We start from the raw sequence: 26300 nt of genomic DNA on the forward strand, positions 1-26300 counted from the left end.
TGATAATATGGCGGACCAATGTTTGAAATGTCACCATATTTAAGAATAATTTCGCTTAATATTTAGTTTTTTCTTCCCAAGTGTGCGCGTGTGTACCAAACAAAGCGCCTGTATGTCGATTTGTAGAAATATGAAGGAAAAGTGAACGGGGCGTTGATACTGGCGATATTTCCACGCTACAGTTTCATACAAAAGATTGATGACCCTTGGAATGTATTTATTTAATGTTATATTAACGTCGTCTTGTTTACCGTTCTTTCCTTTACCTTTATTTTTAAGTCACTTTTAGGTTTTTAAGGAGCAGTTCTCAGAAAAAAAAATTCCGAAGATATGTGAATGTCTTTTCGCTATTAATTATGAACTAAATAAACTATTTTGAAGTAAAAACTTCTTTAAGCGCATTGGGCAGTTTTGAGATGGGAAAAAATCATTGCACTAGTGTCACTGTTACCATTAACGTAACCTACGGAAGGTGGAGGTAAGGAAATAAATCTCCATGTACCAAAAAGTGTCATCAAAAAACTTTAAATACATAGGTGGCGCTACAATACCTAGAATACTTGAACAAAAAAATCAAATCATAGACAGCGCACTTTACTCCGTCAATAGCGCCTAGGTTCTTAGCTACTCTAGCGCTACTCTGGAGAGATTTGGAACTATTATTTATAACTGACAGCTGGACACTTTTGCAACAGTTCTACCATAAGAGATGTCCCTCCTATAAACGTAACCGACACCTCTTTATTTATATATGTACATATATTGTGTTACGTATATGGATACAACTGTCACGAATGTTTATTTATCTACCAAAATAAATTCGTTTAAATAAAATATATTGGGATAAAGATTAATTTAAGCATATAAAACGTCATAAATGTGTATATTTCTGCTCCAATAATATGTGCAAATGTTTTCCGGACATCATGGGGGAATATGATGTCAAATATTCGAGTGACTTGCGATTTGATTGTTTTGCGTGAAAAACACGATTTTATTCAACAACTATTCCGAGGTCGTATGAATTCGCAGTTGAAGGGGTGCCTAAAATACTGTAAGGACTATCTGAAAAGCAAAATAAGCGGCAAAGATTCTACCTGCTTAATACGCACAAGAGTGTGGATCCCAAAGCGCCTCTAGTAGTTCAAGAGTACCAACAACCGCATAAAGAAAATCGCATATTTATTTTTTAATTCTCTTTGCCTATTTATTTAAGACTTTAGGTTTATTTTTTGTATTTTATTTTAACTTTACAATACTTTACAAAGTAAAATGCAATTATTACATTCATTTTTGAATCATAAAAAGAGCGTTTACGAGCTGGTGTGTTGAATGAATATGTTATTATACGCCAAGGATCATTAAATTTTAAATTTATTTAGTAAAGTGGGCAACTACTACCTCTATTAGTACACCTGTGTTTCGGATACTTTGAAAGGCTCTCAAACGACATACACTGACAACTCCCTGGTGCAAAGAACTCAAACAAACTCCCAACTTACTGACAAATGTAAGAACTAGGTTTAATTCCAAATGCTTACCTAGCGAATGTGAAGGGAGTTCATTTATTATCATCGTTTTCTTTTTATCCAGTTGGGTACAGATGGATTGGGCATATCCTTAGGAAACCTGACACCCACCTAACTAAAGTGGCCTTGACCTGGAAGATGCCCGGGAAAGTGAAAAATGGTCGCCCTAAATTTACTTGGCGCCGTCCTGTGGAGCAAGAGCTGGGGATGGGGTGGGAGGAAGTTACTCAAACTGCCCAGGACCGGAGTCAGTGGAAGAATATGTTTCGGGCCCTACACCCCAGCAGAGGGTAACAGGACAGAAAGAAAAAGATGAGAGGTACAGATGTAGATTATGCACTACATCGTCTTTATATATTGTATTTTCCATCGTCGAAATTAAACTTTCGTGAGACGGTTCACTCACTTAACTTTTTTCGTCGCCCCTCGATGGGTTCGAAACATGTCGTCAATAGCGAAGAAAAAAGTCAAGTGTGTGTAACCGTAATATTTAAATATTTTCCTTCGTATTTTCACGGAAACATACGAACGAGTCTTGCTATTTCAGTCAGTCTTAGTACAAAAAGTACTGGCGTTAAACCGAAATAGCATGATGAATACGAACGTTTTCGAGAAAATACGATGGAAAACAATTATGCACCATATCTGTTTAAGTAAAGATAAAGAAACCTAAAGCCTCTTGCATGCAAGTTTAACTAACGCTACAAATGAATTATACATTTAGTATAGCCAAACAGACCGATTTGAAGAATGAGATACGATAACGATTAATTCTGGTTTAGATAAGTTCTCATTTAGATATCGTTTGTATGTCGTATAATTGACAGAAGCAGCTCTATTCGGGCAACCACTGTCACTTTGACGTTAGAAATATCGTAGATAAATCTTATTGGGATCACAGCGGAATCGAAATAAATCGATCGAATCGAATCGAGCTATCGATCTTTTAAAGATCTTTCCAAAATCTTAAACGTGTCTTAATCATTCTTCGAATCGGGTCGTTATTCGAGTTCAATATGTTAGTAAAATTCGCGCGAACTTGCTATAATCGCGTAGACGCGTTGTATTAGGACGACCCTATAGTCGAAGCAAGATCGAAAGAGATGGTACACGTAATTATGATCTCGATGCAAAGGTTGGTTCGCGGATAGTGATAACGGAAACCTCAACTCACCCACGCTCGCGTCAGCAATAGTAATTAGTACGTGGCAGCACTGAAGGCAACCGCTGCAACTTTACTCTCAGACCGGTAATAGTCAGGTCTAGTTCAAATAGAACTATTTGATTGAAAACTTTATAAAAGTTTGGAGTTGAAAACTAAAATAGGTGAATGAGAGACAAAGTTCAGCTTTCAATTGACTGGTGATTTTTTTATCGTACGAAAGTTGATTTTTAAGAAGCAGAAACGACTGCGAACGAAGCTATTAAGCTTAGAATAAATTTAAAAGTAGAAAAATACTGTCTTGGGTGAGACTTGAACTCACGGCCTCTGAATCGATACTTCAGCGCTCTGCCGTCTGAGCCACCAAGACCTCACCTCATCATACCTAGTCATAGTACGAAAGTTGTTTAACTAGGTGACGAAAAGTCTCAGGATTGCTACATATATTTTTTGGCAACCGTATTATGAATAATAAACTGAAATGGATATCATACACTCAAGAAAAAGTGAACCAAGTCCACTGGTGGCCCAGGCGGGAATCGAACCCACGTTTGCAGCTTACGCGGATAACGGCCTGTACACTACAATAAAGACGGATTCCCGCCTCGGCCACCGGTGGACTTGGTCACTTTTTCTTTAATAAATAATAAAATAAATAAATATCATAGGACATTATTACACAAATTGACAGTCCCACAGTAAGCTCAATAAGGCTTGTGTGGAGGGTACTTAGTCAACGATATATATATAATATATGAACATTTATAAATACAATAGAAAACACCCATGACTCAGGAACAAATATCCATGCTCGTCACACGAATAAATGCCCTTACCAGGATTTGAACCCGGGACCATCGGCGTCGTAGGCAGGGTCACTACCCACTAGGCTAGACCGATCGTCGTTTCTGGTCGATCGTGGTGTTTGATACCTATTTCCGTTTTTAATTAAAAAAAATTAGAATAGTCCAAATTATTGTTACAAGCTTTTATCGCTGAATGTACTTTTCTTGGTGAATCTCGATTACGAGAAAATTCGAACAATTTCAAACACAATTACTTTGAATTGTTTTATCACAGAGTTCCAATTGCTACCTCCTATCTCCATCATCAGATCAGCTCCATATCATCAAAATATCATAATATTGCATTGTCATCTGATTTACATAGATATGGAAAATTTTAGCTCAATTGGAAATAAGAAAGTGGGTCAAATCTTGGAACTAAACTTGACCACCAACAAAATAACATACATACAGTAGGCCTAACATACGGCGTGACAGTATCTCGCAACGAGATAGACTACCCATCTTTTTCTGAATATGTTAATTAAAAAGGGGCGGCGGGGAAGCTCGCCGCGGCATTTTGTATAGAAATTTCAGTTTAACATTTTTACAATTGCCTTAAATATAATATTGTTTTTTTTTGTGCGGCATGGAAGTCATTGAGGTAGCAACAATACCCATGAAAGTCAATTATCCAATAAAAAACAAATGGCAGCTGAAGGTGTTGCTACTGCAAATTAAATTCAATTACACGGAATGATAAGTATTTACATTTTAAATTAATGGATTCATAAATGATTATAATATGTTATGAAAAATAGTTATGATTTGTTTCTTTGAGTTTAACATATATATAACAAGTTATTCCATGAACAATAGTAATTGCTGTTTTTTTGTGGTTGTCACCTCAGTACAGATTTGTTGTAAAGGTCATTTTTGGCTGGTTCTCGCTCTGGTTGGGCATTTATAACATATAGAAGTGAAGCGAAATACATCATGCGCTTGGAGCATCAATCCAAGTTCAGGATATGAAGTAGCCCCTGCGCTCTTGAGCTAGGAAGCTCATACAATTTTTTTTTTTTTTCATACAGTAACTAGAATAAAACTAGTGTCTTCAGGTTTGATTCCTTTGTGAATCCTTGTCCCTGCATAATTTGACCATTCGCTTTGTTTCGAGTCTGGTGAAATAATGTGGCTTGAAGGACTTGTCACAGCTGCGAGCGAGTCCTGCTTGATCTTCCGATCGACCGCCGACATACACATAATTTGAACAAAGGTTAGGTCACGTCTCCCGCTGGCAACACTATCGCTTAATTAGGACGAACGGGTCAGGCAAATGGCACCCCTAAATCTAAACGGATTAGGAACGAAACAAGCAACAAGTCTATTTAGTTCCATTTACGTCACTAAATACTGATGAGGATTTTTAGATTCGTCACTTTGTGAACGATTTGTAAACTTGGGGACCAGTGATTCAAATGTCCAGGAGATCCTCGGATCAGCATATTGTGAGTGTTGTGTTTCACGCCGTACACAATTAAACATATCTGATCTGTGAAGAGACTTAGAGATGCCACTACAGGAGATCAAAGAGCTGGCAGATTCCTCCCTCAACGAATCAGTCCAACGATCCAGCGAGGAAATGCTGCCAGCGTCTTCGGTGCTATGTCGTAGTGGCTTTTTAGATTTATTTGTTTTATTTTAGATTTAATTGAGTCATATTTTAGTTTTACTTTACTTACAGTTTTAATATTAATTCTATTAATTATTTTATATCCCAATTTGTACTTTTTTGGGATCATTTGAATAAAATATCATATTATAATTTTACTACATGTTTAAATTGATTCTTGTCAATGCTACAAGAATTAACCTTAATAATAAATACCTATGTATATTTGTATCAATGTGTATTCAAAACTTGCATTTCATTAAATTCAGTGATTGTACACTTTTCTTTGTGTTTGTCATTCATTCATCGTTACATACATACATACAATATCTATATATAAATAAAATACAGGCAAGACATTAGTGCCGAATCTTCTGTTTTCACTTCATCTACCATTTAGCAATGTCCGACGGACATTTTGAAAGCCCTAATTGAGAGAAATTCAATTACACGAATTGTAAGTTTGTTTCACATTTCTGTTGTCAAAGAATTATTTAATTTAGAAATTATTTCAGAGATCTTAAAGCTTCTTTTATCTTAGACTTTTAAATAATAAATCATAATTCATTTATTTATTTGCAAAAACATACAATGAATGAAATTATATTATTTTATACAATCGTGATATAATAGAGAGCTTTCCAGTCTAGTACCGTGTTTAGGCAACAAAGCTTGCTGAGTTGCCTAAGTAAGGTACGAGATTGAAAAGCTAGATCATATCACTATTGTATACGATACTTTTACTACAAGCCATCTAAAATACTTTTTTTTTCATTATAAACCTATATAATTAATAAAAATTCGTAAGGATCTCAGTAGACAATTTTTTTTTGACATCAACCCGCGACTTCCGCGCAGCGGCCCGCGCCCGTTTAGTCTTTTCTATGGGAGCATGGTAGCACGTGATTGGTAATTTTTTTTTTGTTGACTACAGAAGTTACTACACTGTTTGATTTTCCTGCCTTTTACTTTTAGTCAAATGTATGGAGTCCCCCCTTAAAACATATTTTTGTTAATTTTAACTTCAAATCTAAGTAGTTAGTGGCTCACAAAATACACATACATTTTGAATTTTATCTAAATATATCTTAGAGTTTCCGAGTAAAACGGCTGTGACGTAACAATAGATAGACGGGACGGAAAGACATGGACAGACGGACATGACGAAACCATAAGAGTTCTATATTTGCCGTTTTGGCTGCGGAACCCTGTGGAATGATAAGAATAAAAATGCTGAAACCAAACCATCAGCCATATTGTCAGGTACTTACAGTGTCATGCCGTGTCCAGAAACTTGGCAGCGCGGCCAAGTTCCAGCTCAGACTTAACTAATAAAAAAAAGCACAACGGCACAGTTTCGGCAACTTCGCAACCGCTGCGGCGGCGAGTCGGGCACTATTCTAAAAGTTATTTTAGCTGATGGCGTTTTTGTTGAATTTTTGGATGAGTTTTGCTGCCGCATAATGTAGGTACGAATATATCCAACAGGTCTACTAAACACTAAATTACCAATTTCATATTTTTTTCCATAAAAAGGTGAAAGCGCCACACCACACTAGCGTCTTTTGAGCATCTAGTCAGCGGTATGGAAAATGGAATCGCTGAGCAGTTGCGCCAACGTTGCGCCAACGCAACGTCAACGATTTTTTTAGCTGCCCATCAATCCCCGACTAACCAACAGACCAACATAGACGACTAAAAGTGGTTAATGTAGCAAGATATCACTCATAATATATTTTAATCTGACACGCTTGAGTTACTACAAAAATCCCCACTTGGGCTCCCCGCCATGTTATCTCTTCAAATGGCGTATGTCGTTTTCGAGGTATTGGAAATTTGATTTTATTTCAATTAATCAAAATTGAAATTTAAATGGCATAATCGGTCGGGAGTCGACGGCCTACCACTCCAAGGGTTCTTGAAGGCTAAAATAAATAAATAAATCTAATAATAATGTATCATGAATAGTAACCAAAACCTACGCCTCGTTTCAATTTGCGGTTTAACTATTACAAATCAAGGCATGCGTCAACGTGAATGACACGATCTATATATTTTTGTAATACAATGTCATAGATTTGACAAATCTGCGCGTAATCGTGGATTACACAAACTATATAAATAAATAAATATTATAGGACATTATCACACAAATTGACTAAGTCTCGCCGTAAGCTCAATAAGGCTTGTGTTGTGGGTACTTAGACAACGATATATATAATGTATAAATATTTATAAATACTTAAATACACAGAAAACATCCATGACTCAGGAACAAATATCCATGCTCATCACACGAATAAATGCCCTTACCAGGATTTGAACCCGGGACCATCGGCTTCATAGGCAGGGTCACTACCCACTAGGCCAGACGGGTCGTCAAACCTATATGCTGTATTAGACAGAATACGGACACCATACTGAAAATATTACCAAGTAGTTATTGGTAAATTTTGAAGTAGCTCAGCCCAGTTTGCTAGACGTAAACTCCAAGCGGATTCTCCGCTAACTGAATATAAATAACCATTCGGGATAACTCGGGAGTGCTTGAAAATTGATAGACATCTTGCAACTTTATGGAAAGTATGAAAGTATCTCGACGCTGTTCAACTTTCCGTCTAAACTCATATTAATACGAAAGTTGTTCTGTCTTAGGTCTGATACGTGGCATGTTAAACAATTTTAATTAAAGGAGCATGATGATTTGGGTTAAAAATATGGCTGATTAAGCGTTTAGCGTATTGTGCGACAATAAAGGATGTAGCAAATGGTAGATAGCCATAGAAAAATTGCCCCTAGAGCTTTTGGTTCGAAACTACGTATACCCAAACGATACTTTTATAAAGATACCTAATAATGCCGCCTGCATTACATTGTAAAAGTAGGTACTAAATGGTACATTTATATTTAATTTACAGTGTTCCATCCTTGCTATGCAGATGAATTTTGTATATGACGTAGATAAGACGTTGGTACATATAAAAAAAACCGGCCAAGAGCATGTCGGGCCATGCTCAGAGTAGGGTTCCGTAGTTACTCTTCCGTCACAATAAGCTAAACTGGAGCTTAAAGTATGGTAGATTGTTAACCAAGGGATGAACTGTGGGTGTACGTCTTTTTACTATGAAGGGGAAACTTTGCGATAACTCAAAAACAGCTAAACTGATCATATCCGCTATAGTTTTCATTTAATGTCTTTCTTAAGCTCTACTTCCAAGATTTTTTTCATAGTTTTTGGAGCTATGGTTCAAAAGTTAGAGGGGGGGACAATTTTTTTTTTCTTTCGGAGCAATTATCTCCGAATATATTCACTTTACCAAGAAATGTTTGTTGACGACCCCTATTAGTTTTGAAAGACCTTTCCAACGATATCCCACACTGTAGGGTTGAAGCAAAAAAATGTTCACCCCCACTTTACGTGTAGGGGAGGTACCCTAAAAAAAATTAAATTTGTAGATTTTATTGTACGACATTGTCGGCCTTATTGATTTACATATCCATACCAAATTTCAGCCATAGCCATAAGAACTCTGTGATAAAACAACACAACCTAGTGTTTGGGGTTTTTAGAATTGTCTTGATGAGTATTAGTTGCCTGTGGAAAAAAAAGTACAGTCAGCGATTAAAGCTTGTACCAAAAATGAACTTATTGCCAAAAACGTAATCAATATGTCTCAACAGAATCCATGGGATGGGATGGATGTGCGATGGGATGGGAAAAATTGCCTATTCTCTTTTTCCGAGCAGCAATGTAATGCAAACATTACGAGATATAACATGACGACATTACGACAGAACTGTCAACAAGTATTGACAGTTACTATAAAAATCCCGAATCCCGTAACTCATGGATCCTCCCATCACTGGTATTCTTCTTAAACACATACAAGAAAATAATATAAAACTTTAACGGCTCTACATTTTCTAGTAAAATCATCTTATCTTGTATAATTGTTGTATAATTGTTGGTGCAATAAAGAATATTTACTTACTTACTTACTTACTTACTTACTTACTTATGTCTATTGTCCATTTCTTATCTCTCCTTATGTTGGTATGCCTTCTAATTGTCAAAACTGTCACCTTTCCCGCTCTTTTTCTAATAAACTGTACATGTCCTGTGTTGTCTGTGATGTCCATAACAATAAATGTTTTTTGTTTTAGGTACCTACCATAAGTCCTTTTACCAAACCAAAATTTATCATATACCGAACATGCTTATCGTGCGTGGTACGTCTTGAAACGTCGTCATTGGCAAAATCCCTCCTGCCAAAACACAGGAGGGAAAGCCAGGAAAAAAAAATCCCGTAACTATTGTATGTTTTGGGAAACATTGGGGGATTTACTGGCCGCATTATTTTGCAAGGTTAATATTTTCATTATATTTGTAAGCGAAAGTTATGTCAATATACTTCGTAAGTCCTATCGTTAGCCCAATATTACAGGGTTCTATGTTACATTTTCAAGATACTAGAAATTCGACTCAATGTCACTATGAAAATGTTCAAATTTCAGTTCGATGGTTGCTCTTCCTCTCACCCCAAGTGCTATATGCAGGACTTTCTTCTTCTGCGAAAGCAGATCTCGTCAGAGAGTGGACTGAAGAGTGGCATATTACGAGCCTATCTACTGGCTACCGCTATTACAGTATTCAACCTGATATTCTTATTAGACTTTGGTTTTTCAAATTCCATAAGATTCACAAATCAGTCACCTCCTCTATTATTCGTCTTGGACTCGGCGACAATTATTGACCTGCTTGGCTAGCTAAAATCTATATACTAGATCACCTTTTATGTGAATGTGGCTTTGAAGAGACCCCTGACCACATTTTCTTTAACCGTCCCAATACTCATGCCAATTTGTATGATTTTCTTCCTGACTTTAGTTAACACTTCCTTTGTTTATGTTTTAGCTAAATTTATGAAAGGTTTTAATATCAAACTCTAACCCCTTTCAAACTCTTTTTCCTGTTTGTATACTCAAACTGTCCCCAGTTAAATATATATATATTGACAGCTGGCTCATTTCTTTCTTTTTTCCTGCAACCGAACTTCTGCATTCCACAACCTTGACGCTGGCATTGGGACAATTGTCCCAATGGACAGATGCCATAAGAACTAAAAACTGAACTGAAAAGTGAACCATAGAACCCTGTAATATTGGGCCAGCGATACCTATGCTAACCACGGTTTAAAGGTTTGCCTGAATTGAATTTACACACTGTATTTAACGATTTTTTTTCCATATAAGTAATATTTTTATAAAATACGTTTGACCCTATTAGACACAATTTTACTTCCCAACACAAAACAACTAAGATGATATTTTGATATAAAACAAACACAACCTTATCCAACATTGATGCTATTCTAAAGAAGTACATTCTGGCGCCTTCGGCGCTCTTCAATTTATTTACTGCGCGCCAATTATAGAAGAAAATCAATTTGGCCGCTCACAGAACCATTGAAACCAATTAATTTCCAATTCCGTTTCGCCCACTTAACTGACGCTTCGAGCGGTGTCATGGAGCGAATTTTGGTCTTTATTTGTGAGTGTTTTGTTGTTGTTTTTTTATAATACCGTAAAACAGTCCTACTTTTCTCCAATATTTGCTTCAAATTATGAATATTTTACCTACCTAAGTATCTATAGTTTAGGTGGGGGCGCAAAGTTATATAGAATTTACATACAAAGTGTACATATAAATAAGCACATAACTACAACATTTTAGCAGTAAGTAGTATAATAATTTATGTGATTTTGCTTCCACGAGTTCCACGTAAGTTACACATAGAATAATTCAAAAGTAGTAATTGGTAATTTACATAGAAAATGCGGCACAACATATACAAAATTCAAAAATTTATTCTGCAAGTAGGCCTCAAGGGCTTTTTTACAAGTCAATACAACATTTATAGTAACATCATATAGTGACATGAGAAATACATAACAACATTTATAAATACAACAGCCAATACATTATAATAATCTTAAAATAAATAATTACTACAATACAATTGAGATGTATAGTAGAGACTATACAGACCATAGAGATGGTTAAAAACACATTAAATCTGGAGATGTAAAAGGTCCCCAATGTCAGAGTACTAATAAACGTTAAAATTTCGATCTATTTATACAATTCCGCTGGAAGCATTACTGCATCAGTGTTGTAGCACGACATTGCTATGCAGTTTGGCAGATAAGTGATCATAGCCGATGTAACTTCTCTTTTATAAAAAAAAAATGCTGCAAATGTCAAAATCGATGTTTCAATTCAGATGGCAGCAATGTCGCACCGCAAGTGACAGATAATTATGTTATAATTATTTGTTAAAAGTATGTACAAATGTGGTCTCAAAGAATGACATTACGTTATTGTCATGGCACTGCAAAATTGATAAAATTACTAAATTACTAGCTTGCATAATGTTAACGGCACCAATTATGGGACATTTAAGAGAAAAATTCGAGAATTTTTGATATTTCACCGACATCTGTAAAATTTCTACCGCTTTATGCTTTCAAAGTTGAATGTCCAATTCGTCCTCTTTGTTTTCTATTTATTTATTTAATGAAATCTACTGCAGTTGGTCTCAATATTATTAAGCAATGAAAACTATGGTTTTTTGCTCCAGTCATGGGATGTATGGCGTCATTAGTTTTCACTAACTAACAAATATTCATGAAAAATTAAACTTAAGCAACTCTTTGGCTCTTGTTTATGGTAAAATGTGGTCAGCATTTAAAAACTGTTAGTAAATACTTGTTTTACTGGATTTGTCCATACCATCCCATTACTGGTGCCTGTTCCATTATAGGGGTGTTTACTATAGTACATTATTTTTCCTAAAACTGAATTTGCATTAGATTGATACCAGCATAAGCTAGCGGAACATAGACCCTGAATGTCGTTTCAAGTTTAATGCAAATTTCAAAACTATTTTCGTGATGTGTGCCGAGATATGTGATATTGCAAATACTCCATACGAACGAAGCTAGGGTTTTGAGATGAAATATTTCATTGGTATCTGCTCGTTATAAACTTATTTAGCATGCATTTTATGAAATGATGGTGAAATTCTTAACTTGACACTACATATAATTAATTGATTATGATAATTTTATTCCCAGGTATTTCTTCTCTGGTGATCACTTTTCATATTACAACTGGTAGAAAGCTCAGTTTGAGACAAGGGTAAGTATATTTTCATGTTAATTACTATTTTCGTGAGTAATTGTCCTGTCACCGGGTATCAAAATTAGACTTAGTCATTTATTTCCAATTTTCTCTTTGTATCCTTCTTTCTTACTTTATTTCCTTTTTTTAAATATTATAAATTATAAATTGTAACTCTTTGTCTAGTTTTTGGTTATGATTTGTAATTTAGTAGTGCGGACTGATTGGAAATTTAGACACGATATTTTTTCGGGATATTATTTTATACGACGTAAATTGTGCTCTCGCCTCTCAGTCGGCAACCAAGTTATATCAGGCTTAGAATATTATTCTATAAAAAAGCGTGCGCATACTTGTAGTCGGTTATTATCAATTAAGTAACTTCATTGTAATCTTACGGATGATAATCGAGAAGGACATCTTTCAACAGCGACGCCCTATAGTAAAATCGTAGTTGTGAGCTCAATGATAAACAGGGAAACAAATCGCATATTAGCAGATTCATACAACCTTAGGCATCCAAATGTATCAAGTAAAAAAAATCCTGCATGTACACGTATATGTCACCTCACAACCGACATCAAAACCACAGACGGTCCAAATTTTCATACAAAAAGTGCCTTTGGCAAAATGCATCGTGCTCTTTTCAAGTTGATCCCATTGTAAAGAAATTTTTTAAACATTGTCAGAAAGAGGTAATAAAAGCGATTATAACAAAAACCAGCCAAGAGCAGGTCGAGCCATGCTCAGTGTAGGGTTCCGTAGTTACCCTTCCGTCACAATAAGCTCCAGAGCTATTAGTATAGTAGATTGTTAACCAAGGGATGAAACCTTTCACCCTATTTAAACAAATAGGCGAATTTGCATAATCAGTACTTAATTAAAATAATAGACGTACGGCGATGATTTTTTCCTTTGGACACTAACGACCACGGAACAAAGCGTCGGACAGACAGACATATAGAGCTTTCTGGGGGTAAGACAGACAAGACCACGTAGATAGTGGGGTGTTCTGATTCGGTTTTGAGTGACCTTGCGATTTTGGTAGCCGTGAGGATGGTGGTATGGTATAAAAGTTACTCTTATAAATTGATCAAACCGCAAACTATGGTCACCCTCAGACATCCATCACGCATTGACGGCCTAATTTAGAATATGACCTGGTGCTAATTTTCACAAGCTTTTATTCAACTTTGCAATTTTATTTAACTTGCAAGTTAAATTTAACCCACTTCCCGAATTCCAATGAAACTGAAAACTTGCATGGTACATATGTAGTCGTGTGACAATGCAATATTACGGTACCATCGAGCTGATCTGATGATATATATAGAAGGTGGCCATAGGAACTGTGTGATAAAATGACGCAACCTACTTGTGTTTGAGGTTTTTAGTCTTGATGAGTATTAGTTGCCTGTGGAAAGAAAAGTACAGTAAGCGATAAAAACTTGTACTAAAAAAGATTTTTTTGCCAAAAACTTATAATTCTCGCAATTTGAAGACAATCACAAATTAATGACTCAAAAGTGAATTACTGAGATTACATATTAAACTCGTTAAGCGGATTTTAGAACACATATTCGTTTTTAACAAAAGTTAATAGAGGTCATTAAGCTCGAGCTTGTTATAGTGAATTGTGATGAGGCATGAATATTGCATGGTCTTCATACCATGATATAACAATCTGAAAATATTATTTAAATAGATCTTTATGTGACATATGTGATAACACGAACCGTTACGCACACACAGTTCAAAGATTCGAAATATCAGCATTGCCGTCGGTCTAAATCATTCAAAATTATCAAAGAGTAGATAATAGTATTGTGAGGCTGGATATGATGGTCTCAGAGGTTGGTCGTAGCAGCCATAATAAACCACTAAACAAACGAAAAAGTTCATTGTCTTATTCGTTACGTAAAGAAGAAGGCCTCTTGCGTTTTAGCGACACCAGTAGATGAAATTATTTGTTAGTTTAGTTATTTATTATCGCCGATGCAACAACCAACCTCTAAGACAAACATACCCGATGTCCTCTACTACGAACAGCATTCTCACTGTCTAACAAAACCGATGTTTGTTAGTAAATTTCGTTGTTTCTTCTTAACGCATGCGCCTCGCTCAGACTATCGGTGTCAGCAGCAGAAGTAACTAAACTGCTGAGGTGTATTCTCTTAATAATAAAGCCGTGTTCAATTCATTTTGAACGCCTCGTCCACTTAGCAGCTTCCTGCTACTGACTATCTTAATGACTGTTTGACTCATTGCTACATACGATTTTCTGCATAAAGGATGCCGATTAAGAGGCTGTCAACACCCAATGTCCTTGAAATTGATGTTACTTAAACAGTTTTTTAAGAAAGACTATTTGTTTTAGTCAAGTAAGAAAAATATATGTTCATATTTATTATATTTCAAAGACCGTGGTTGTACTCGATAAATGATTGAACGAAATCGACTCGATAGAAAATAATTGCAAAGATTGGTCTTAAAATCACAATTAAACGGTTCTATGTCTTTATTGTTTTGACTTATAATATATAAATAAATAATAATAAATATTATACGACATTATTACACAAATTGGTCTGCAATTAAAATCACAATTTCAAAACATTTATATCTAAACCGCTATTGAGTAAAATATTACACTAATAATCCACTTTTTTTATTTAAATATTTTTCTTATTATTCCCTTGCCCAGGCCTAGTAACATGCGACAGTGCTATCTCATTTACTCCGATACAAATAGACAGTGTGCGCGCATTAGGTATTGACAGCCTCTTAAGTCAACATTTCATTTCCAGGCCTCCACAGGAAGAGCCGCCGGGACCTATCGCCACCGCACACCTAAAAAACTGCACAATGTGCCCCAGACACTACAAGCCGGTATGCGCTTCCAACGGCCACTGGTACCACAATCCCTGCTTCATGGCGTGCGAGGTCGGCGACAACAGTAGCATCGGTATCTTGTACGAAGGTGTATGCAGACCTGAACACATGCATGACCGAATTATAGAAACGACTGAACCACCAGAAAAAACATGTGCGAATTCATGCCCGGATGAATACCTCCCGGTATGTGCAAGTAATCTCAAATGGTATAATAACAAGTGCTTAATGGAATGCGATAATGCTGAAGAAGCCCTTGATAATACATATTGCACTGTAACTATGCCTCCAATAGTATCTGAAGAACATTACAGAGCTAACTGTACGCACTGTTCGAAGGTGTATGACCCAGTGTGTATGAGCGACGGTAAATGGTATTATAACATTTGTATGATGGATTGTATACGTGGCGATTTAAGGAGAGAAACAGTCCTTTATCATGGAAAGTGTATTCACTTTTTGTAGTAAGTAGTTTCCTTTGGTGGAGGATATTTTGTATAGCGGTCGATTGGGAAGATATTGATACAAATACAAATACTAATACAACATTCTTTATTTCATTAAATACAGTACATATAATTTAATGGACGGTGTCTCCCGGTAAGCAATATTGCCTGTGTTGGGAGGCACCGCTCTTCCGTGATTATTAATAACTAATACTAAGAGCTATACTATTTACAACCATTTGCTACCTATACTATTTACAATTTACAAACAAAATATACTACCAACAAGCAATACATTAATTATAAACGATACAAGAACAACATTCTGAATTCTCAAGAACAACAACTGATCGAAACTTTTTAGAGTACTTATAGATATAATATTAAATAAATTTCCGCCACCGATGAATTCTGTTTATAATATACACCGTGGGCTAATTAAACCTGACAGATATTAACCACGCATTCCTAAGGTAATAAGAAGTTAAAAATATTATATGAATTTGGCCAAATTCGCCAAAAAAACTTTTTTTTTATTTGCAGAAAACATTCTTTTTGCGATTTCTGCACACGACACGTTATTTATTTTTACGCTTAGGTGAAAAAAATAAATTTAAAACGTATATTTTTTTTACAAATAAAATTTTTGAGTTTACTACTGAGAAAAAAATATTTGCTCGCGAGACCAAGGAGTGTACGCAAGGAGACTCTAGTTATCGCTAATCGAAAAGTAAAAATGTATCGGAATGACAGATATCTTTAAATCCTCTAACGGGCACAAGGGTGTCAGAAATTATGCAAAATTGAACCCTATTAAACCAGTTCAAAAACATATTGAGAAATATGTACATTCCCTGTACCTTATATAAGCTGCCTTAAAATTTAAAGTCGACATGAGTTTACGAGATAGATTGAAACCATATTAGGACTCTGACTCCTCTATCAATCATGAAAATGTGGCGTAGTCATATATTTTATTATTTTATAACAACTTTAATATCTGTCAGTAGGTATATCTAAACCAAGTCACGTAGTGGCAGCGTCACAGCTAATAAGACGTTTTTCATTAAGTTATAACAGAAACAAATTTTCACAAAAAAAAAAATTATCTATAAACCAAGATCGATTTCAGAAAACTTTGTATGGCATTTTAGTATCTAAATGCAGTCAAGAATACACCTTTAAAATCTGTCGGGTTTAATTGGTCCACGGTGTATATAACTATATGTAATGTAGCCTTTCAACCCTTCCTCTGGAATGACAACGTAATGGCTAGGAATAGTACATTACGATACAAGTGCGAAAAATAGGAAATTCGAAACGAGTGGCGATAAATTTAACTTCGGTCGTGTTTTAACACGACCGAAGCGGTAAAGTAGCCGCATATGTACTGTAAAATAACATTACAGTACACCTACATATAGGGTAATCAAATCCCAATTCAAGGTGACCACGACTGTATCGTCAAGATATTGTTTTGGCATTTTTTAATGATATTGTTATGAAAATTAAATTACTACCGTGAAACAATGTCTAAAAATTCATTAATTAAGTTTATGACAATACAAAATATACAATTCCTGGTCCCGTCCCATATCCCAGGCACCAAAGTTGACGCTGGTTCCGCCGCATCCTCGGCCGAAAGCCTCAAGCGTTCGTTGCAAGTAATGTCAACCTCGGCAGTAGTTGCATATTTGCGGCGTTTGGGGTTGAAACCCTAGGGCCGTTGGGGCCTAGCGCGCGCTGCCTCTATAAGGAGCAAAGCGCCTTATAGAGGCATCGGGTGATCAGAGGGCTAGCCTGTATAATATTCAGCTTAGCGGATAAGCATTGCTATCCAGAGGGGTATGCTGCCAGCCTTCTGGGCACCCTACCAAGAGATTTTGTCTTAGGACAATTTTTTTTATTTAATCTAAGTGTTTTATTATGTTTCGACCCATTTGTGTTTCGTTGTTAATAAAAGAATATAACAATCCTAGTATTCGATAGTAATATTATTCATTTATTAATTTAGTTAGGCAGTAACTAGTTTGAATCAGAAAATGTATGCCATGTATAGATATAGTCAATAAAAAGTATCGCTGCTGACAGTGGCGTTTCGTGTAAATTCATTCGATAGCGAAACGTGACGTACGCGTTTGCGTAATGGCCCCTCTACATGATGGCCCAGCGTAGGGACAGCCAGTCCTAGGGACGCATTTATTCGTTAGAGGGAGCAAGTGAAATTGCTATCTCATTTCACCGCACAGCTGCGTCCCCTGGACTGGCCTATGCTGGGCCATCGTGTAGAGGAGCCCTTTAGTCTCAATTTGTATGGAATTTAGAAACAGCGCGCCAAGCGGGACGTATTGGAAACTCAAAATCCCATACAAAATGATACTTAACGCAAACGCGTACGTCACGTTTCGCTATCGAATAAATTTACACTAGAGGCACAGATCGCGGACTGGACGCAAGCGGCGCGCAATGCTGCGAGTGGCAAATCAAGGTCGTTCTCACATTTGGCCGAGCGCAATCTAAGAATGACCTTGATTGCGCGCCACTTGCGTCCAGTCTGTGGCCTGTGCTCTCACGTCACCCTACAAGTTTAGTTTAGTAAACAATAAATATAAACCTGCCCCGAAATGTAACTACTTTGGAATTAGTACCATTGAAGTACTAAATCTACGCAAACGATAGATACCTAAGAATTATATGACTTCGATCCTGGGTTAGGTAAAGCTGTTCCACAATTAATAGACTTCAAATTGGGAGTTGAAATTCCGTTACGTTCCCAACCAACTTACCCTACAATGCATACATCTCGCACTAAAGCAAATGTATTCACTATAAACATTTTTTATTAGAAACATGGTTTATAAACGATTTCGTAATATGTACCATACATTTTCTGAGAAATTTTGTTTACACTATTTATAAAAAAAAAATGTTTACTGTGAATACGTGGCTGAAAGGCCAGCGTTTCTGAGCGTCGGTGTCTAGTCAGCGCTATGGAAAATGGCGTTGCTGCGCAGTTGGGCCAACGTTGCGTCAAGCCGCAGCCATAGAGTTGACTTGACGCCGACGCTCGGGACACGTTAGTGTGGGCTGGACCTAAGATGAGCCCAAGTAGACAATTTACACGCTTGTTATTTATAGTTAAAATAAAATACTATAAATACGTTTAAAAGTGTTATTTGTTACTTTGAGAGTCATTACCAGAGATCGGACAGATTTGCATCATTGCTCGCAATAATGTGGACATGACTCCAAAATTGTGGGCGATAACCTCAAAATCGGGATAAACTAAACAAAGAACAGAAAATAAACTCTGAATTATACTGGAATAATAATATTCCTATAAAACTACTTAAGTTTGCCCCATTAACATCAGTGGAGTGCGAGCGGAGTTTTTCAGCACTTAAGTATATTTTTGATGTAAAAAGAAATAGACTGACTGCAGAAAATTTGGAAAAAATACTGATTATTTTCTTTAATAAATCTATACTTTAACAAACTTTTGTATTTATTGACTAGGAATTAAAATTTAAGTCAAGTAAGACATTAATTAAATGATTACATATTTGATTAATTTTGGAGTAATGTCCACATTATTGCGAGCAATGACGCAAATTTGTCCGATCTCTGGTCATTACATAGCAACAATCAAAGTCATAACCCTCCTTTTGCTCTGCCGTACCCGAATAATAAGTCATAATTAATCACTGTTGAATAATGACGTAATTTATGTAGGTATTGTAGGCCGAGTATGGGGGTACACAGGGTTTTGTTTGTTATGTTTATGTCTGACCATACCTACTGTAATGGTTGAATATGTAGATTACGCTGAACATATATTTTACTATGGATCTAACCTTGAAATCGCAACAAAAAATGTCATTCCATAGAAAACATTGACAATTTTCGCCAAGATGTATGAGACTGTGTTTTTTTGCGTTTTCAGGGTTGGTCCCATAGTAAAAGTTGTTTAGTTAGCATGACCTACATATTTACTCATCACAGTAGGTAGGGTCAGACATAACAAAATCACTATTTATTAATATTATCGCAAATACATCTTAGAAATCGTCACAGTTTGTCATTAGCATCTTTAACTAAGCATTATTCGACTTCATTCCTGTGTTTGGTAAAGGCGTTCCGCAATTGGCTCCAAACAGCGAGTTTAAATTCCGTTACGTCCCCGACCAACTTACCCTACAATAGTTATCTCGCACTAAGAAGTGCCCTCAAGTTCGCCGCAGTTTGCGCGCGAACTTACAGCGGAGGAAATGAGCCGACGAAGTTGCTGCACTTTTAAAAATCGGTCAAGCGCGAGCGGATTCGGTGATAATGGTTCCGTATTAGAAATCGATTTTTAATATATCGATATCTACCAAGGCAAGGCACAACGTTATAATTTTACGTTTTTTACATATTTATGTTAAAAATAGCAATATTTACCTGCCACTGACATTTTATACTGAAATTTATATTAGTTTTGGAAATAAAGTGACGTATATGGATGCAACTAGCATCATTTTATAAACTCAAATATTGTACAATGACGCAGCGGCTTACGTTTGCGAATAACTCGCGAATACGACGCGGCGCGGCGGCCCAACGGCATTCGCATTCACAACGAGATCGTCCACGTAGCACACTTCCATAGGTATCACAGGATTGAATGTACCCGCGCCGCTTCGCGTTCGCGAGTTATTCGCTCACGTAAGCCGCTGCGTTAGGCAAGTCACTTGCACCACAGTACGCGGTAGAGTTAACGCGGAAGAGGGTAAAAAAAAAAGTGTGGCATGTGATAAAAATCATTGGGTCGACGTGGTAAACAGATTGATAATAACAATTTAAATTACAATTTTTTGACAAATTTTGATGTACCTATACTGGAACAAGTGCTTGTTGGTTCCGCTAAAATACGCTTATACTGGAGTACTCTTATATCGCAAACTGCAATAAATTTTTGAAATACATTAAAGCAGACATAATCCAAGAGAAGACAAATCCAAAAGTGTATGGAACTACCTACATTAACAAAAAACTTTTTAACAAAAAATAAAACCGACTTCAAATATTACCATAAGCGCCATACATGTACCTATAACATTTGAAGAATTCCCTCGATTTCTCCAAGATCCCATCATCAGACCCCGACTTGGTGCCAACGGGCCCATCTCGGGGTTATAATTATAACCGTTCGATTAAAAAAAATTCTACATCGTTTCACGAATCTCGGAGATATCGAGTAACATATTTTTTTTTAATAGTCTGTTTTTAATGTCCCACTGCTGGGCAAAGGCCTCTCCCCTATACTGGAACATACATATAAAAAAAATCTGCCGAATTGAGAACCTCCTCCTTTTTTGAAGTCGGTTAATAAGGAAGTTACGTTCTGTTGTACCTTTGAACCGCTCTCCTGCAATGTCCTGATTTTTCACTAGCCTCATTATACTTGGCGAGAAATCGTACGGCAAGCAACGTCTGCGCCTGATGTCAGCAGTTGACCACGACACTCTGCAAAGAGTACAACGACAAAGAACAAGAAGATGACATTATACTTAGGAGTATCGAAGTGATATTTTGGATTGAAAATGAAAACCCATTCGTTCATTTGATTCTTATTGTTTTTGAGTAAAATTAACATCGACAGGAGAAATAACTTCAAATTGTTTTGTCCATATTATTGTTGTTCAAAGTTCAATTCGTGCAGTTGCTGCGTGCTGTCAGAAATGGAATGTCCATTTATAGGTAGGTAACATTCCGATTCAGACCGCACTAGCGTTACTGCTGCAGCAGTAATTCTAAATCCGAATCCCTAAGAGTGTTTTCACATTGTCCTCTCCGATATCGGACGTAGGATCATACATCGGCATAGTCAGACAGTGGGGGCGCCGTCTTTAGCGATCGCGCTCACTTCAACAAATATTATGCCTACACATACGCACGTGAAGAAATATTATCGGCACTCGAAGCGGATCCGATAGGGCGGATATGAACAATGTATAAAGGTCCTTAATAGTACATTACGATACAAGTGCGAAAAGTAGGAAATCCGAAAGGAGTGGCGATAAATTAAAACACGACCGAACGGAGTGTTTTAAATCGAAACGAGTTGCGGATTACCTATTCGCACATGTATCGTACAAGGTTTTACAGTATATATGGCCTTTTAAATTTTCGACATAGTTACGTAATGTGCTAATTATCGCACTAGTACGGTAAAGTAGCGCCATATGTGCTGTAAAAACAATAAATAAATAAAAAATATTATCTTTCCTACAGCTGACGAGGGCTCCGAAATGGCTGAAATTAAATGAAGCGCTTTTCCGATATCGGATGTCGGAAGACGCCTATGATAAAAACAGCTGCAGGAGAATGCCATATGGCATCAAGTCCGCCTTTTTGCGTTATGTATCATTTTTTAGTAATAATGATTTGTTTATTAAATTAATAAATGGAGGAAAACACATATGTCTCACTTTTTACTTCCATCCGACAAAAAATAAATAAATATCCGATATCGGAGATCGGGCAATGTGAAAACGCTCTAAAACTTTCTAAATCGGACGTCATACTCGTACAATAAGTTGACATGTAACATGTTTAATATTATTTATTTATTGATTTATTTATTTTTATTATGAAAAGTTATTATATAAGTTAGCTTGCCTGACCTAAATTTATTGAACCCTAATATTTTACAATAAACGCGTCCGCCCGATACCAATGCAATATCGCCGTCTTCTCTTAGTTATTACTTATTTCTCAGTTATTATGTTTCTTCACATAAACTTCAGACATTGATTCAATAAATGACTTTATAGACCACTTTCGAAACTGTACCCCTAGTGTAAATAAATTCGATTTCGAAACGTGACGTACGCGTTTGCGTTTAGTCTCATTTTGTATTGGATTTAGAAAGAGCGCGCCAAGCGGGACGTTTTTTAAACTCAAAATCCTATACAAAATGAGACTTAACGCAAACGCGTTCGTCACGTTATGATCAAATTTACACTAGGGGTACAGGTTAGTTGTGGGCAGTAAAAATCTTTTTTTTAGACATTTAGGGCGTCCGCCAGCTGGTGCGGGCTCACGCACGTGTACACAATTTTAGCTCTTTTTTTGTTTTGAATTTCTTATTATTATCTTATTTCTTTCCCCTTATTGTCCTGTTTATGTGTGCTTTACGGATTAAATGTCATTTCTTTCTTTCTTTAATAGTTATTATCACGGAATAAAAAAATACAAGCACACAACTAAATGCTCAGCCACAGCAGACTTGTTCACCTGACGATTTTTTGACAGCCGGGATATGTATATGTGTGCATTCACTGGAGTCAGGACCAAACCACTAGATCTAGCTGCATAACCCTTCACATGGATCGCCATTTCTACGGCAGAAAAGTGCGGGAAGCCATTGTAATCAAAAAACACTGCAATTTCAATCAGGTCGAGGGTTTGGGGATCACATGGAATCCAGTCATTAGTATATGTAAGCGGAAACTAATATCGTAAAATCGAATATCGCTAGTGTTGTGAGTCGACAGAGTAACATCCCTAGTGCGCAAAACGTTCAAGCTGATAAACCAGACTAAATGCGGGAAGTTCGAAAAACTCGCGGGGCTAGAAGATGTTGATGTCAACTTTAGCCAGTCTTCTCCCGGACCACGGGGACAACGCCGTCCTCGAAACGTTGGAGGTAAATTTTAAACTCATTACGCGATTTAATCCCGTCTCTATAATACAATAAACACACACAACAAACAATATCACAAGCTATATAAATAAATCTTGTCTTATTTGATATGATTATAAAATGTATATCTTACATTATCTAATTTTTGTCCATCTGTATACGTTAAGACAGTTGGAGTCCGCAGCAGTAACAATGTAGGTAAGTTGGCAATATCCAGCGAACTGAATCAGACCACATTTAATTACGGGCAACACGAACACAACTGTGGAAATAATAACGCAAATCCATGGGTAGCGCCGTGTGGGTCAAGTCATAGGAGTCGCGCTAATGCATCGCCCATGAAAAAACGCTCCGCCTAAATTCACTTGACGCTTAAGGGACCATTCGGGTTCTAACTGCATCTGCGTTAATGTGTTCGGATTCAGACTGCAAGAAAGTTACTGCTGTAATATTGCAGCACGACATTGCTTCCAACCACATTGCTTCTGTAAATGTCAAAAACTTGGACATCAACATGTTTTTTGACATTTGCAGCAGCAATACTGTCCGCAACGCCGCAATATTACAGCAATAACGCTGTTGCAGTCTAGTAACTACGCTCGCAGCGTCGACTTTTGCCATACATTTGTGGAACACAAATGTAGATAGATTTAAGTAGGAAGAAAATCTTCGAAATGAAATGATACTGATATGTCTGAGCTCAACGAGGGTCCGCACACTCCGCAGTGTTGGGATCGACAACTGTGCAGTTGCAGGCGAACATAGGCTCCGAAAACTGTTTGCTATCAGATGGACCATATGCTTGTTTGCTATCGACTTTGTATAAGAAATAATGTAAGTACACTTTATTATGCGTGGTACAGTCAGCATCAAAAGTAGCAGATGAAACAACGCGCCAAAAGTATCTGATATTTCGGATAACTTTTCCAAATATGGATAAATTTCTAGAATTCGCGTTCAAAAGTATATATTTTACAGTCTTTGTTGTTCTATATTAAAGACATCACTTTTTGTTAAGCTTTTACAGAATGGTACATACTTATGAAACGTTATTTGATCCGCTACTTTTGATGCTGACTTTACAAGTCAAAGAAGCTGGATATACAAGCTCAGGGGGTTTTAAGGATATCTTAACAAAATCGTAATCAGACAAATTCGAGTTTTCCTTGTTTAGAAGACACCGTGAACGTAATTATGACGCAGACAATAAATATATAATCCATCAAAGATGCACATTTCATGACTTGAACCGCACTTATAAGCCTTAGAGGGTTGCATCGTAGAGATCAGCTGAATAACCTCATTTGGTTCGTTACATAACTCCTCGTTACACGACGGAACCAGATGGGTTACCACGTAACTTTAAAGTCCGTTTGGTCCATATATCCCCCCAAGGATCCCTACAACAATCGAATAATTATGTCATTCAAAAGCTTCGTGATCTTGACAAGATTTTTTATACATTTTTTTTTGTTTCCGTCGGTATAAAACAAACATATGACTGGTCCTTGTTTATACGCAACAGCATATTATAAATATAGTTTTCGTTACTTTTAATTCACCGATTATTCTAAAGCTATTAGCCTGATACTGATTATTTTTTGAAGGGCTTTCTAGTTGCGCCCATTGTCATGTCAGAATTCTAATAAAGAACAATATATTATGAAAACTAATCTTAGCAGTGCTTCTAAACAGCGATTACATTACATTACAGTTTTGTGAACAATTAAGAACCCGGTTCCAAACCTTGTCCTTAAACTACGAGTACGTCCAAAAGAGAGGTATGAGCACCGTGATGTCACCTCGCTTAGTGTGGTAGGGCACAGCACAGCGGATGTCATTCTAGATCTAGAGCAGAGCCCAACTGGGGAAGTACCACCAGCTTACAGAAAATCGCAGCCAAATAACACTAGACCCTACTCATAGTGTTGTGTTCCTGCCGGTGAGTATGGTTGCCAGAGCAACAACGGGTACGGGTTGTTAGGATCGACAACGCGCATGTAGCACCTCTGGAGATGCAGGCGTCCATAGGCTAGGATAACTGCTTACCATCAGGCGGACCGTATGCTTGTTTGCCACCGACGTAGTATATAAAAAAAGGTTTGTCTATCTATTTCTGGCAATTTTCCATGTAGTTTCCTTGAGGTTAACTAGCAGAGATCTCTTATTGGAAGAATATCGCCTTTGTACGAATATATCTACACATTTCATGATTGTGTTATATGTATATATTGTGTACAACAAAGTTTTTTCTACCATCAAACTTGTGTAATATTAAAATCTCTGTGGTTTCTTTTATTAACCCCTCGCACCAGTCATGTCTGGAACTATCCGCCAAATTGTTGGCGGCCAGCTAAACAATGTACGCTTACTTTGTTCAACGTACATCAAAAATAACTACACATTTATCACCTTATTATGAAGGAGTAAGGTGCAAAATTGTTGACATATTTTTTTCTTGGAGAGGATATTCGTTCTTTCGTATCAAGAAGTAGATCAAATTGGTTTTAAATGTTGGTATAATTATGTAAAGCTTTGACTCGACGTTATGGCACTTTCGAAATACCTTGTACATGTGTGATATGGATGGACCATGATTACTATATATAAAAAGAACGTAGTTAGTCACTTTTCATTTGAAAAGCATTGCAATGAGTCCAGTTTGGTCACATTTTTTTTTATACTACGTCGGTGGCAAACAAGCATACGGCCTGCTTGATGTTAAGCAGTCTCCGTAGCCTATGTACACCTGCAACTCCAGAGAAGCTACATGCGCGTTGCCGACCCTAACTCCACCCCCCTCGTTGAGCTCTGGCAACCTTACTCACCGGCAGGAACACAACACTATGAGTAGGGTCAAGTGTTATTTGGCTGCGGTTTTCTGTAAGGTTCACATAGCCAGAACATCTATTTTCGTTCACATCTCCAACGCCATCCTGTATAT

The 26300-nt window shown here is 36.8% G+C and overlaps 2 protein-coding genes across 2 annotated transcripts in view; both read left to right on the forward strand.

Moving 5' to 3' along the window:
- Positions 1-26300, forward strand: part of LOC133516499 (histone-lysine N-methyltransferase SETMAR-like) — a 111749-nt gene that overhangs the window by 40973 nt on the left and 44476 nt on the right. The gene's annotated exons all lie outside the window — the stretch shown is intronic.
- LOC133516502 (serine protease inhibitor dipetalogastin-like) lies at positions 10243-15771 on the forward strand. Its single transcript, XM_061849490.1, has 3 exons — positions 10243-10699; positions 12286-12349; positions 15139-15771. Exons 1-3 carry the CDS (start codon positions 10675-10677, stop codon positions 15686-15688), a joined length of 639 nt encoding a protein of 212 aa, XP_061705474.1. The 5' UTR covers positions 10243-10674; the 3' UTR covers positions 15689-15771.

This window comes from Cydia pomonella, chromosome 3 (assembly GCF_033807575.1).
Source record: "Cydia pomonella isolate Wapato2018A chromosome 3, ilCydPomo1, whole genome shotgun sequence".
In the NCBI taxonomy this organism is placed as follows: Eukaryota; Metazoa; Arthropoda; class Insecta; order Lepidoptera; family Tortricidae; genus Cydia; species Cydia pomonella.

Excerpts from the sequence above, each read along its gene's own strand:
- LOC133516502 (XM_061849490.1), top strand. The coding sequence starts at position 10,675 with ATGGAGCGAATTTTGGTCTTTATTT. Across the intron at positions 10,700-12,285 it reads GCGAATTTTGGTCTTTATTT|GTATTTCTTCTCTGGTGATC; the intron begins GTGAGTGTTTTG and ends TTTTATTCCCAG. Across the intron at positions 12,350-15,138 it reads AAGCTCAGTTTGAGACAAGG|GCCTCCACAGGAAGAGCCGC; the intron begins GTAAGTATATTT and ends TTTCATTTCCAG.